This window comes from Xenopus tropicalis, chromosome 8, assembly GCF_000004195.4.
Source record: "Xenopus tropicalis strain Nigerian chromosome 8, UCB_Xtro_10.0, whole genome shotgun sequence".
In the NCBI taxonomy this organism is placed as follows: domain Eukaryota; kingdom Metazoa; phylum Chordata; class Amphibia; order Anura; family Pipidae; genus Xenopus; species Xenopus tropicalis.
In genome coordinates, this window is record NC_030684.2 from 78,748,262 (window position 1) to 78,763,627 (window position 15,366).

The following is a 15,366-nucleotide window of genomic DNA, read 5'->3' on the forward strand; positions in this document are numbered from 1 at the left end:
TGTTCTGGTTGGTCTCTTAGACCTTCTGATTTTTTTAGACAAAGTGGATAAGGCTTTAGGGTGTTTTTTAGCTTTTCTCTGGTTACCTAAGCAAAACTTGGTTCTTGCCATACCCACATGCTCTCTCTTACATGGCAGGTGTACCCAAATGTCTTCTATTCACTACTAAAAACAAGTCTTTGTTCCTCTGAAATTGAGTTAAAAGATTTGCATCTGATAGCAATGGTGGCTGCAATGCTGGGCATGCTTAGTGCCCGAAGGATGCTAACTATGCAGATATTTTGACATGATTATTTGCACATTCACATTGAAGACATTTTTCCATCCTCAAGATTCTCATTGTTTTCCATTAATACGACTTTACCTACTGCAGTCATACTTCTGGAATCCTCAAAAAGATGTGATGGGGTGATGGGTTCATGGCACCAAAAGATAACCAGATTTATGGAAATGTAATTTTATGTACTTTTTCAGGATTTATTCTGACTAAAACCCTTCTTAGTATGTGTTCCCCCTATGCCTATATATAAGGCAAATGTGCCTTGTTAGAAATGTCACTCCAGAGGGGCTGCTGTAAGATGCCATAGCCAGTCACTATTTATTGGCCTGGTGGGCAGCTTTTTGGGCCTCTGTGTACTTGAAATGTTTACTACTCATTGATTATAGAGGACAGTGAATTACGTGCAGGATGATATTACCAAAAGCATATGGTCATCTTTTGTGTTTCTTATGGTGATGTACTGCATTTACTTTGCAGCAACAACCTGTTTACATTGTGCCAGATTGTTTGAATCTAGCCAACATTTGTCGTGGGAATTAGCTTTGGTGAGCGGTAGGCAGGCAGTATTTTTGAGCAGAGATAGACAGGGACACCAAACATCCAATGAAACATGATTTTTCCTTCTCTTTATTTCATAATTCACAGACACATGGAACAAAATAACATGCACGGGTCAGAAACCTGCCCCACTTTAGGGAACACCAGCTTGCTTTGGCAGGAAAGGAGCCCCAAACTTACAGCAGAGATATAAAAAAAATGCATGCTTTTTTTTTTTTTTTAAAGTTATGCGTCCCTTTCCATTGCTTGCATGGGAATGTTGTTATTGTGGTAACAAAGTAAACAATCTTTTTCCTTCAGATAATGTCCTGTCTGTGTCTGGCTGGGAACTGTGATACACAAAAGCTGCTCTTGAATTCAATTTAAACAACAAAAAAGGCATTCTTTCACTTTTAATCCTTTGTTGTTCCCATGGCAATGAATAATAATGAAGATGGGGAAAAAACATACCCTGTATTTCAAAGAACATGCAAATTGCAGTTTATAATAGTAAATCCTAGACTGTTTGTAGTTAACCCGAAAAGGGTAATTATTTAGATGTTTGTGTAAACTGAATAAGAAGCACAATTCATGAAAAATTATTATATTGGTTATGTATTCTGTAGTGAAATAAGGTTGAAAATAAGGTTCAAAAACAGATAAGGTGGCAGTCTATATATATATATATATATATATTGGATTAGATCTGGGAAAAAAACAATCCAAGGTGAGTTTCTGAAGTAAATCAGATCTCCAAGCAAGAACCTTGGGAGCCCTTTCTACATGTTAGTGCAACATTTCTATGTTTCAACTTGAAGGGGCTAATTAATTGTTAATTGAAAGTTGGGATTTAACAATTGTAGAAGAAAAAAACCTGCTTAAGGAAAAAAAGCTTGTTAAAAAAAACATAATTGTGATATAGAACATTGTTGTGTGGCTTTTTTTTAATGAATACCCCAACCCTTAATTGTTGGTACAGGGCTAAAATAGGACCAAGTAGTTAAGAGGAGGCAGTATACCCACCCCCTTGTTTTTTTTTTTTCAACCTTTTATTAGTTTTTAAAATACATGCAAAACCATAATAATTACACAGCTTATTTTATCAATATCTTCAGAGAGAAAAGTAAAACATCGTAACTTAACAAATAGAAATTTTAAACGGTAGCTCCCAAACCAAAAATCGGCAACACGAGGCAAAATATTTCTTGGAATTGCCATTTCATATTCTATATTACTGCTAATTTTGTTTATCAGCTGGGAAATGTTTGGAACCTCCTGTTTTTTCCAGTTTCTAGCAATTAAAAGTCTGACTGTATTTGATAATTGAAAAATTACTATTTCCATAGCTTTGTTAGGAATTTTGTCATAAATGTTTAATAACACCACATCTGGAGATAAAACAAAATCTTGTGAGATGTAATTCGATATCAGAGAAAATGCTGAAGCCACCCCTTGTTTTTAATAGGAGTCCATTATGCAGGAGGATTATCTGTGCACTGGTAATCTAATTATCTAAATTGCAAGGGCCAAACATGGAGTAACAGTCTCCCTGTTTGCCCCCTTTGGCTGATGCCACACGAGGTGTAGGGCTGAAATTTTCGGCAAGCGTTTTTCCGCTTGGCGAAAAAATCAGCCCTACGCCGCGTGTGGCATCAGCCTTTAGCTTAAGAAATAAAAAAAACATAGATTTTTAGTTATTTAAGCATAAAACAAAAAGTATGTTCAGTACAAGCCCTGTTTGTTGAACTCATCTTACTTGGCCCTATTTCAGCCCTGCAACCTGTTTCCTTCTGCTGTATTCATTCGGTCTTTGACTGACTAGGCAGTGGCGGGGGCCTTAGGGACAAATGACAGGAGAGTGAAAAAACTAACAGCCCCTATTTGATTGGATGTTTGTTACAAAACAATTTAAAGCGCAGTCACACAAGGAGAAATTATTTAAAAACTTGGTTTTGCCACCAAAAGTACATGCTAACTCAGCTAACCCCTGCTAACATCAGATGATAACACAAGGTATTTTGTTCAATAAGTGGAGAACAGCAACCTTTAAACTGTAATTTATTAAAAGATAAAGATAATATAATAATAATTAGTTGTTATAGTGCTCACTCTTCTTTCACAGAATCTGATATAATTAACTCACCCTCTATCCTTTGCAGTTATTCAAATGACTCCATGGGGTTTGGAAAAATAAAATCTTCATCCCCCACACACTTTCCTTCCTTTCCACTTTCTACAAATGGACTTTCTTCAGCATGATTTGAAGCTGAGCCAATAAGCTGCAGGCTTTCATTGCATACATTACTGGACGTTGGAATTCAGCTGTGAGCTGAGAGACATCTAAACAAAACACACAGTTCCCCGGCACACCCAGAGGATTTCAGTGGGGAAGACATGGATTTTTCTGGTTGTGGGACTATATTTCTGACTATCTTTATCTCCCTACTTATATTCTTTATGCTATGGAATAAAGTGTACAGGAGACGCAAACTTCCCCCGGGTCCCACCCCTCTGCCACTCATAGGGAACTTGTTGCAAGTCAGGAATGGAGAGATGGCAAAGACTTTGATGGAGGTCAGTCTGTATTTCTTTGCATGGTTGTGTATTATAATTTATAGAAAAAAAAATCTATTTTAAGTTAATTGCTGAAAAGCATTAGCAATGTGCCTGTGAAAGCAATATAATAAAATAATGACAGCTAATAATGCTTGTGATTTCCTACACATCCACAATTTAATAAAATATACAACACATTCCAAACCCCCTCTTGCTTGTGTTTTCTTATAAGCTTGATCCTGCTCAGTCAAGACTTGCTGGATGACAGAATTACGGTACAGATGTACAGTGCAATACCATGTAAAACCTCAATTGAGAGATTTAGCATTTATACATAGCCTTTTTCTTACATTGCTGTTGTAAATCTATTCTCTGCAATCTGATGTTTAGTGATGAGCAAATTTATTTGCTAGGCATGGATTCACTGCAAAATTCTGCATTTCGCCACTGGCAATTTTTTTTGCGAAACTTATGCAAAAATTCGCAAAACAAATAATTCATGATTGACTAAAAAGTTGCGGTCACATAAAAAAACATTTTGGGCATGGAAAATAAGCTGTGATAGTGCCAAAAAAAGTTGCACGTATCAAACAGTTGTGCAGTAGCCACATTTCATGAATTTTTTGCCGTTTAGAGAATTTTTTAGTAGTTTCGCAAAAGCAAAACATGCCCATTTTTCCTCTGACAGATAATCAGTTACATTTAAATCTACAAACAGCCTACACACACACAGACCCATATTCAGCATAAAGTTCATCAAGAATGCAGGCTCACATAGGCAGAACTGTCTTTGATAAAAAATTCTGCTTTGTTTGAGCTCTGTAATGATTAAGCTGAGTTCAGAAGAGGTCAGGTCAAAAAAATAGGTGCAGACTAGTGATGTGCGGGTCGAGAAAATCTCGACCTGCACCAGACCCTAATCCGCTCTTTCCCAACCCAAACCCTACCCGACCTGGATCCCTCCATTTATAGACCCGCACCTGCCCACCCCGCAATGACGTCACAAAAGGGGTGGGGCTTTCCAGACGTGCACCTATAAATAGAGAAGCCGAAAGAGAGCTGCTGGCAGTGTAAGGTTGGGGGCAGGGAGGGCGAGCGGAAGACCTCAGCCCGAACCTGCCCGTAACCCGCTTGTGATGTGCTGAGGTCGGCCCACAGGTACTGTGGGTATTGGGCCGGCCCGCACATCACTAGTGCAGACGCAAGAGCTGAATTTCTATGGGAACCAGCAATGCCATCTCTTCATTGGCTGCTAGAATGGAAGGTGTGTTTAGTGAGAAAAACTAAGCATGTCCAGGAGCCAACAGCCAAAGCAAATTCCTGAGGGAGGGGGCTGAGTGGGTTACAGGAGGAGAAGGAACCCCAAGTGATTAACCTGCAGCCTTACTATTAACCTTTGAACAACCAAATGGCCAATTGTATCTAAAAAACAGAGAGAGTGAGGGCACAAATAAACAGATATTGCTACTCATAAGAAGTATCCCATCTGTTTCAGAAAAGTTTAAATATTTGTTTTAGGGCTACAGGAATAACAGGGCTCATTGTAGTTGTGTCACTTGCACTCCACTAATGGTTACTCTGTCCCACTAAGGTGGTTATGTGATGAAAGGACCTACTCACCTATAGCAACCAATCAGCAATCAGCACTTTGAAAACAAACATGATTGGTTGCTATGGAGGAAAATTCTTTCCTTCATACTGTTTATAACAATTTCTGGAGGTCCATTTACCAGAAGCTGAAAATTATTGGAATAAAGGGACACAACATAAATTTGGAAGGGAACTGAAAGGTAACAGAAGAAAGCACATTTACAAAATACGAGTCATGGAATAGCCTACTGAAGGACACTAAATTACAATCCTTTGGATAAAAAAGCACAATTACTCTTCTGATGGGCAGACTTCTTTCTGTAATATATACTGTATAATAGATTTGTTTCTCAGAGCTGGCATTCATTTTAGGGAGAATTGTATAACCATTTTAAAGTCAAGAATAAACTTCTGTTTATGGTAAGTAGGAGTTTCTACATGTTTTATCTTTCTGTGGATCAAAATGAAGTCATGTGCTGGTAGCTCTTCCAGCATTTTTTAATATCATAACATCCCTTTTTAATGCTACCTGATGCTTGGCAGTTAGTATTCCTGATGTTTATCTCAAAGTCTCACTGTTAATCCTCTTCCATTTTTGTACAGCTTGGTAAGCAGTATGGCCCTGTGTTTACTTTCTACTTTGGCTCTCATCCTGTGGTAGTGTTCTGTGGATATGATGCAGTGAAGGAAGCTCTTGTAGATAAAGGAGAAGATTTTGTTGGAAGGGGAAAACAGCCCACAGTGGACAGAGTCTTTCAGGGTTACGGTATGAAATCTCTCTCATTTACTCCAGCAATTGTATTGTTTTTGTGAACTATGCTGATGGTCAGGGATTCTTTTTGTTCTCATGTGGTTGTGAATAAAACAAGAGGCAATATTTACTGGTTGATGATCTATGAGAGTGCTATCCAACTTCTGTGGTACAGATGGAATTTTTCTGGCCTCTGTGCTGAAAGATGGAAGCCATGTTGACCACTCCCCTTTTTAAAAACAACACCCACTTTAAACAACTACCATGTTATCACAAGAACTTTTAAGGCCAAACCCAAATTAATGGTGGTAGTATACAAAACAAAACAAATGGTTGGTACTCACTGCAGGAATATCACCCATCACTCATACTGTATGTGAAAAAAGTTCATTAAATCATATCAAAACATACCCTTAAATCCATATGCCTCCTCCTCCCCTGTGGATAGTACAGCAACCCAGCATATAATGAAACACATTGGAGTGTTGGGGTTGTTGGATCCCCAAAATTGGATGAACAAATATCAAATGCTAAGCAACCCCCAGGACAAACCTCCACCAGGATCACCTCCTACAGGCAGGATAGGGCAGAGTATGGCACACACAGGCAGCACAGGGCAGGCAGAGTATGGCACACACAGGCAGCATAGGGCAGGCAGAATATGACACACATAGGCAGCATAGGGCAGGCAGAGTATGGCACACACAGGCAGCATAGGGCAGGCAGAGTATGGCACACACACGTAGCATAGGGCAAGCAGAGTATTGCACACACATACAGCATAAGGCAGGCAGAGTATTGCACACACATAGAGCATAGGGCAGGCAGAGTATGGCACACACAGGCAGCATAGGGCAGGCAGAGTATGGTACACACAGGCAGCATAGGGTAGGCAGAGTATGACACACACAAGCAGCATAGGGCAGGCAGAGTATGGCACACACAGGCAGGGTCAGGTAGGCAGAGTATGGCACACACAGGCAGCATAGGGCAGGCAGAGTATGGCACACACAGGCAGAATAGGGCAGGCAGAGTATGACACACACAGGCAGGGTCAGGCAGGCAGAGTATGGCACACACAAGCAGCATAGGGCAGGCAGAGTATGGCACACACATACAGCATAGGGCAGGCAGAGTATGACACACACAGGCAGGGTCAGGCAGGCAGAGTAAGGCACACACAAGCAGCATAGGGCAGGCAGAGTATGGCACACAGGCAGCATAGGGCAGACAGAGTATGGCACACACATACAGCATAGGGCTGGCAGAGTATAGCACACACAGGCAGAATAGGGCAGGCAGAGTATGGCACACACAGGCAAGGTCAGACAGGCAGAGTATGGCACACACAGGCAGCACAGGGAAGGCAGAGTATGGCACACACAGGCAGCATAGGGCAGGCAGAATATGACACACACAGGCAGCATAGGGCAGGCAGAGTATGGCACACACATAAAGCATAGGGCAGGCAGAGTATGGCACACGTAGCATAAGGCAAGCAGAGTATTGCACACACATACAGCATAAGGCAGGCAGAGTATTACACACACATAGAGCATAGGGCAGGCAGAGTATGGCACACACTGGCAGCATAGGGCAGGCAGAGTATGGTACACACAGGCAGCATAGGGTAGGCAGAGTATGACACACACAAGCAGCATAGGGCAGGCAGAGTATGGCACACACAGGCAGGGTCAGGCAGGCAGAGTATGGCACACACAGGCAGCATAGGGCAGGCAGAGTATGGCACACACAGGCAGCATAGGGCAGGCAGAGTATGGCACACACATACAGCATAGGGCTGGCAGAGTATAGCACACACAGGCAGAATAGGGCAGGCAGAGTATGGCACACACAGGCAGGATCAGGCAGGCAGAGTATGGCACACACAGGCAGCATAGGGCAGGCAGAGTATGGCACACACAGGCAGCATAGGGCAGGCAGAGTATGGTACACACAGGCAGCATAGGGTAGGCAGAGTATGGCACACACAGGCAGAATAGGGCAGGCAGAGCATGGCACACACAGGCAGGCTCAGGCAGGCAGAGTATGGTACACACAGGCAGCATAGGGCAGGCAGAGTATGGCACACACAGGCAGCATTGGGCAGGCAGAGTATAGCACACACAGGCAGAATAGGGCAATCAGAGTATGGCACACACAGGCAGAATAGGGCAAGCAGAGTATGGCACACACAGGCAGGGTCAGACAGGCAGAGTATGGCACACACAGGCAGCACAGGGCAGGCAGAGTATGGCACACACAGGCAGGGTCGGGCAGGCAGAGTATGTCACACACAGGCAGGGTAGGGCAGTCAGAGTATGTCACATGCAGACATTTAGGTAAAGAGATAGTAGCAGAAGGTATTACCTATAATAGGCGAATCAAATATAATCATTTGCTGTGTCTAGGACTGATAACCAGCGAAGGAGATCGGTGGAGGCAACTCAGACGTTTTTCACTAAAAACACTTAGGAATTTTGGAGTTGGAAAAAGAACTATTGAAGAACGGATTAATGAAGAAGCTTCTTGCCTTGTAGAGGAACTCCGGACATACAAAGGTATGCTTTTTGTTAATCAATAAAATGTGTTTTACTATGTTGAGAGTATATTAATACTTTACTTCTATATTTCCTTCTCTTTAGAGCTTCCAGTTGATCCAGCTATAATAATTTCTAAGGCTGTAACTAATGTTATTAGTTCAGTTGTGTTTGGGACACGGTTTGATTACAGTGACAAGAGATTTCACAGGATGCTAGATATATTTTATGAAACTTTTGAACTCATGAGCTCTGTTTGGGGACAGGTAAATATACATACTGTTAAATGTTCTGTTTTATATTACCTAGCCTACCTAGCTTTTGGTTCTGTTAAATATTTTACTGATTTGGTTATAGATGATTATAATAGGCCATATGCAGAAATGCAATGTCTCTCAATTCCTTGCAGATTCAGGACATGGTTCCCATGATCATGAACCACATCCCTGGGCCTCACCAGAACATAGTCACTCTGCTTGAAGAACTAAATGAGTTTATAACTGAAAGGATAAAGCTCAATCAAGATACACTGGATCCTAACTCACCAAGAGACTACATAGATTGTTTCCTTATTAAAATGCAAGAGGTATAAGAAAGTAATATGTCTGTGAAAGAGAAATTCACTGTACTTTAATTCCGTAAGGACCTAAAAGAGTATCAATTTAAAGCATGACTTTGAGGCAGCCTGATCCTGTTGACATTACGTACATCAAACCAGTGTCTGATCTCATATAATACCTGTATGTATCCAGTTCATAATGTATGCTTTTGCCTTGATTTTCTCAAAATCTGGAAAACCCTGATATTGAATTTTAGTAAATTTGCCCCTTATTTGTTCTCGGATTTGTCTTATTTGCTACTCTCATGCCAAGGGGGGGAATGTTAAAATGATTTGAGACTAGTTGTGCCAAACCAGTGTATTATTGTGAAATTACATTAGGCGGTTTATTTTACTCTGCTAAGGAGTAGCTGTTTACTTTGTGTACCTTAAACTTTCAGAGTTCAGAAGCCATTAGATTAGCTCTTCTTATTGCCACATTGATCTCCCTGTTAAATTATAAGCGAGGGGCAGATTTATGATTGCTAGAGCCTTTCAGCTCAAGCAATCATAAAGGAAACCCCACATGAGTTAAGGAACGCACGTGGTGTTTCAGGGAAAAAAAAACTGGTTGGTTAAGGTACTTTTCTCCAAGCAGTTTGTCTTAAATAAGAATACGTTTTTTTATTAAAGAAAGCCCACTCGCAGAAGAATACTTTTTTCCCCCAAAACCCTGTGTAAGTTCCTAAATTCACAGGGGTTTCCGGAAGGGCTTTCCAGAAGGCGCAAGTTATCATTTTCTATTCATCTAGCAGCTCATGTGACACCATGCACTAATTTCTAAACTGACCACTAGTGTTTAGCTCCACCATGGATATTTTGTTAACAACACAAATCATCAAGGGATTAGGGAGATTCTTATATAATTTACTGAATGTCAATGTTTTTTTTAACAATGTTCTATAGTTATCTAAGTTTAAAGTGGTTTTGTGCTGTTTTTTTAAGGTTAATTCTGGCACAAAAAAAAACGACGTTAAGGTAGAAGCACAAAAGTCAATGTCGAGTCTTTTGTCGCCCCAGCATTTTTGATCTCCACAGGCATGAAATGTTTTTTTTTTTTTTTAAATCATATCTCCCTACAACACTCCCATCCAAACCTTGGAAAAGATACTCTGGTGAACTCATATCTTGAAACGTTGTATCTGTTAAGCCCTCAACTGGGCACTTTGTCTGGACCCTTGAGTTAAAATCCCCTATTATCTATTTTCAGGAGAAAGACAATCCTGCATCTGAATTCAACTATAAAAATCTAATGCTGACACTCAACAACCTGTTTTTCGCTGGAGGAGAAACTGTAGCCACTACTTTGAAACATGGATTGCTTGTACTTCTGAAATATCCAGATATTCAAGGTACAGTCAATTTGTCATTGTTACTATCGGTATATTTATATTACATACCTTCTTACATTTGGAAAATAGAAAGAGGGACAAAAAGGCCTGCCACTCACAGTGCAGCAAATATATTTTGGCCACTTTGTAAACATGCCTCTAAATGCCACAACCATTTTACCAAAATATAATGGATAATGAGTATATTAACTCCAGATGAGCCACTGGCCAGTATAATTACTACAGAAAATGGATAACAAACATATTAACCTCAGACATGCCTGTACAATCACTTTAGAAAATGAATAATCACTATAAACACAGTCACGCTAGTCAGATTAATGCAGCAATGTGAGACAAATTACTTATAATGTGGGACTGCAGGCTGAGCTTTTAAAATCAGGACTGTACTGCGAAAAGCAGGACAGTTGGGAGGTATGATTTAATTAGGTAGCATGTTTTCAGGAATAAGTGAAGTATAAATTGTGTTATACCCACTCACAGAAAATTAGGATCTTGGTTCTACTATGCAGTGTAAGCATACTATATATAGTGCACTATAAAAAAAAATCCTTGCAAACGTATATGGCATACACATAAAGTCAGTAAGCTGTCAGTAAGTCAGTAGGTGCTTTGGTTCCTTTAAGTCTTTGGTCAGTCTTATGAATAAGAATCTAAATATTTCTATGCATTGTATATTATTTTTGATGGCAAGTCAAGCTTCATGAAGAAATTGACCGCGTGATCGGACAGAACCGCAGCCCTAACATTGAAGATCGGAACAAGATGCCCTATACAGAGGCTGTGATCCATGAAATCCAGAGATTTGCCAATGTAATTCCGATGAATGCTCCCCATTCAGCTACAAGGGACACTAACTTTAGGGGATACACAATCCCACAGGTAACAATGGCTGGACATTTTAAAGCATTTTTTTTAGGAAGGAAAGGGTAAAATAATTAATAATAATTAAGATGGGGCAAACAAACTGCCTTGGAATTTCCTTGATGTGCCACTAAGGTAATACATTCATATATGAATCATAGGGTACCGGTGTCTGCGCCTTGCTTTGCTCTGTTTTGGGAGATCCCAAGTACTTTGTCACTCCGAATAAGTTCAACCCAAACCACTTCTTGGATGCTGATGGTCACTTCATAAAAAATGAAGCCTTTCTACCATTCTCAACAGGTATGGCCTGCTTATGTTTTAAAGTGACTTAGATGACTGTAAATATTTATCTCTATAATGTAGCGAATGTAGCTATTCCCAACTTTTTCTCCATGGTGTCACTCAGGCAGCTAGAAAAAGGAGCAGGTGCTTCTAGAAAGGAAAATTTTAATAATCAACAGTTTCCTTGGCTTGGAGTAGCACATTTAGAGAACTAATACAGAGAAAAACTTAACTTGAGTTTTAGTTTAGTCCAAAGTTGTCTTAAGGTTAATTTGTGTTGTTGGCACAAGCAACCAGTAGTATCACTTTTATGTCAGTGGGAGGCAACAGAGGTCAGCTGCAATGGGCAATGTGCTATCAGCCTAAATAATATTTTTTTCTTAAAAAAAAAAAAAAAGAGAAAATTATAGACAGGTTTAATGTTCTAACTTTTTACGACATTGTCTATTTTATTGCAATGTTTAAACTGCTCTGGCTATGTTTGTTTTCCCCCTTAGGAAAGAGAATTTGCCTTGGAGAGGGACTGGCTAGGACAGAACTCTTTCTATTCTTCACCAATATATTGCAGAACTTTCAACTGACTTCTGACACCCACTTTACAGAGTCAGACATCGCCCCAAGAATGACTGGTTTTGCAAATGTACCTATTCCTTATAAACTGTCATTTGTTCCACGTTAATATTTCTTTACAGATCCAGTATGTCTACTTTTTAACTGCTACTTACAACCCCAAAAATTCTTATACTGTTGTACACTTTTTTTGGGGAGGACAATGAATGGGCATAAATAAAATCTTCATGAAATAGAATTTGATTCTAAAATGCCAGTATGTCAGGCATCCCCCCTCCCCCAGTGAACTCAATCTCTAGGTTTTTATGCTGCAAACTTTTGCAGTGCTTCTTTTAGGGAAGGAACTACAAAGACCCAGGAAAAAAAAACATTTTTACAGGTAATTGTTTTTTTTCTTAAATCCAAGGAAAAAATGCAGTGAATAAGTTCAGTGGGGCAGGTGCATAACATTCACCTAGTAAGCAGAACCTTTTGTATAATAAAAGTCACATTTTATCAGCTAGACAAACTACAGAAACTGAACCCTGAATTTCAATATGCACATAACAGATACTTTCTTTTTGCCATTGTTCTTGATTTCTCTTTAGTTGAATTTGAACTTTCTAGATGCTAGGGTCTGTACCCAAAGAGCTGATAGCTTGAAAGGTCAAAATATTTTGTTGAAGGGGCAGTTCACTGTAACATTACATTTTTGAATGTCCTATTCCTAGCAACTTTGCAATTGGTCTTAACTATTTATTTTTTATAGTTTTCAAACTATTTGCCTTACACTTCTACATTTTTCCAGTTATCAAATGGGGGTCACTGACCCCAGCAGCCAAAAACTATTGCTCTGTGCACTTACAAATATATTAATATCGCTACTTTGTATTATTTATCTTACTATTCAGGCCCTTTTCTATTCATATTCCAGTCTTTCATTTAACCCACTGCCTAGTTGCTAAGGTAACCAAGACCCTAGCAACCAGGTAGTTACTAAAAATTCCAAACTAGACAGCTGCTGAATAGTGATGAGTGACTCTGTCCGTTTTGGCGAAAAATGTGCGAATATTTGCGAAGCAGCAGACTATTTTTTGCATGTTTTGAATATTTCTGCATCAATTATTTGCAAAAAAATCAGCCAATGCCGAAAATGTGAACATTCGCCGTGAATCCACGCCTGGTGAAAAATTTCATTCATCACTACTGCTGAACAAAAATCTTAATTAAAAAATAAAAAATGAAAACCAATTGCAAGTTGCCTCAGAATAAAAGTAAATTTAAAGGTGAACAACCCTGTAAAACACTGGTTTCTATTAGCCATGTTCGTGTATTTATAAATACATTAGTGTATTTTTCCATATACAGTTTATTTGTTATCAATATATACATATGGCAAGTAGTGGAAGGAGGGATGTTTGTTCCTTCTTCTAGGTTTTCAACATTGTGTATTCTGCTTAAGAAAACCATACAATACATTTTCAAAATGTTTTTAAAATATTTATTTTGTATCATATTGCTTGGCCTTTTCTATTTTGTTTAACTGCTTTTATTCAGGTAGATTGAATATGCTGTATTTGGACTTGCTCTAAGTGTAATAGTTAATCAGCATCCCATTGTGTAGTTTAACCCTTTAGGACTAGTGCTGAGCGTACAAATTTGCGAAACCACAAATCCTTGTGAAATGCATTGAAATCAGTGGGAAGGCAAAATTACATTGCAGTTAAAGTGTTTTTAGCTCTGTAATACCATTTACATTATCCTGCCTTGTTAGAGAATCCCCTTTCAACTGTTCTTCATAGCAAAGGCCCCCATGTTTATTTAATTTATTCCAAACATGGTTGACAACTCCATCAATATTGTTCTGTCTACATATCCTATCTCCTCGTTGCTCAGGCCAGAATTAGGTTAGTCATATTTACTTTTCAGTAAAGAACCCACTTGCAGCACTGAATACCCACTCTTACAGGACACTGGCAGGGGGCAAGTGAGCACCTCCATTGCATACTGTGCCAGTTTTAGCGATTGGTCAAGCCACAACACCCAGAATTCCATGGGGTCAACAATGAAAATCATATGTTGCACACCAATAAACCACATGTAGCCACCATGCTCTCTAGCCCTGGGAATTATCTCCAGACATTCTTTAGGTCAGAACCTTTACCTGTGCTGCTGCTTGGCCTATGTCTCAGGTGGATGTGCTGAGTTCTTGTGGATGTCTCAGAGGCAGGCAGAAGGCCACCAACTTTGAGCAGAACCTACCTCAAATGACCCACCCTCCTTTCTCTCTCTGGTTGGGTACAATTAACTTCCCCAGGTTTCCCTTGTACAGTGAGTTTAGCAGGGTGGCCATCCAATAATTATCCTGTTCTTTAAGAGTATTTATCCAGAGACTGCCCTTCCACTAATGCTTGTGCTTGAGCACCTCATTCTCCTTCAGCGGACCAGCTAAAGTTCACTTGAGCAGGAAGACCATGGGCTTGACATTGCTCATACACACATTGTCTCTGCTAACAAACCATGTGGCTTGCTTGAAGGGGGTCAAATTCTTATCTGCCACCACTTCCCTTGTGTACCCCTGGCAACATGCCCCTGCAGGTAATTGGAAAATGAACATCACTGCTCTACATGCTGCTCCACCATGTGCAGTGTAAAGTTCCAGTGCACTGGGGGAGTGGCAGGTGGTGTTGCCATTGCATCTGTGCCAACAACATGCTGGCAGCGGGAGATCTGCTGAAGTGGCTTCAGACCCTGTGTGCCATTTCCAGATGTCACCCAAACTTGGGTAACACTTTGGCTGCTGCTTCAGGTGCTGCACCACAAGGTTGATCACGTGTGGAAAGGCACATGGGTCAGATGGCCTTGGTAGAGGACTGCCAGCAGACATTATCTGTTAAAGCTGGCAGGGGATAAACCACCACTAGACTTGAGCCTGGAAGGCAGGATCTCATTTCAGGAGTGACTCCTCTCCGCCACTCAGATGCATTTTGGCACAGCTGGGCAGCAGCAGGGCTGCACTGAACCATAGCTCTGGTGATGCTTCATTGGGGCTTGGCAGTATCTTGCTCTGAGGGAGGGTCAGCGGAGGAGGACAGAGAGGTTGTAGTGGAGGCAGCCATTAGCTGATGCTCCATATGCAAGTGTAAACTTCCACGTGGAGGGGGGGAGGTGACGAATAGGGTTGGCCTCAGGGTGCCCGGATAAGAAATCTGGCGCTGAGAGTCCTGCAGGTGACAATGCCCTACTGCAAGCATTGGCCAAAAATGGCCACATCCCATGGGCTAGATGGTTCAGGGGCATACTAATAACCAGCTACATGACCCCAACCAGCCTTTTCCCCTCTCCCTCAGTCCATCATACTGAACCAGTGCCAAAATGTTTATTAAGTAAAAGAAATATAATCTGAAAAATGTATTTTGTGTGGGCAAATTTACTATACAGAACTAACAACTAAAAAGAAGAAA

General features: G+C 40.5%; 1 protein-coding gene across 1 annotated transcript; it reads left to right on the top strand.

Annotated features, from left to right (window-relative positions):
- Positions 1–2,918: 2,918 nt before the first annotated feature.
- cyp2a6.10 (cytochrome P450 family 2 subfamily A member 6 gene 10 [provisional]) lies at positions 2,919–12,533 on the top strand. Its single transcript, XM_002939377.5, has 9 exons — positions 2,919–3,391; positions 5,567–5,729; positions 8,126–8,275; positions 8,360–8,520; positions 8,664–8,840; positions 10,063–10,204; positions 10,899–11,086; positions 11,230–11,371; positions 11,851–12,533. The coding sequence occupies exons 1-9, from the start codon at positions 3,212–3,214 to the stop codon at positions 12,030–12,032; spliced, it is 1,485 nt and encodes a 494-aa protein (XP_002939423.2). The 5' UTR covers positions 2,919–3,211; the 3' UTR covers positions 12,033–12,533.
- The last annotated feature ends 2,833 nt before the right edge of the window (positions 12,534–15,366 follow it).

Excerpts from the sequence above, each read along its gene's own strand:
- cyp2a6.10 (XM_002939377.5), top strand. The coding sequence starts at position 3,212 with ATGGATTTTTCTGGTTGTGGGACTATATTTCTGACTATCTTTATCTCC. Across the intron at positions 8,521-8,663 it reads TGAGCTCTGTTTGGGGACAG|ATTCAGGACATGGTTCCCAT; the intron begins GTAAATATACAT and ends AATTCCTTGCAG. Across the intron at positions 11,372-11,850 it reads CTTTCTACCATTCTCAACAG|GAAAGAGAATTTGCCTTGGA; the intron begins GTATGGCCTGCT and ends TTTCCCCCTTAG.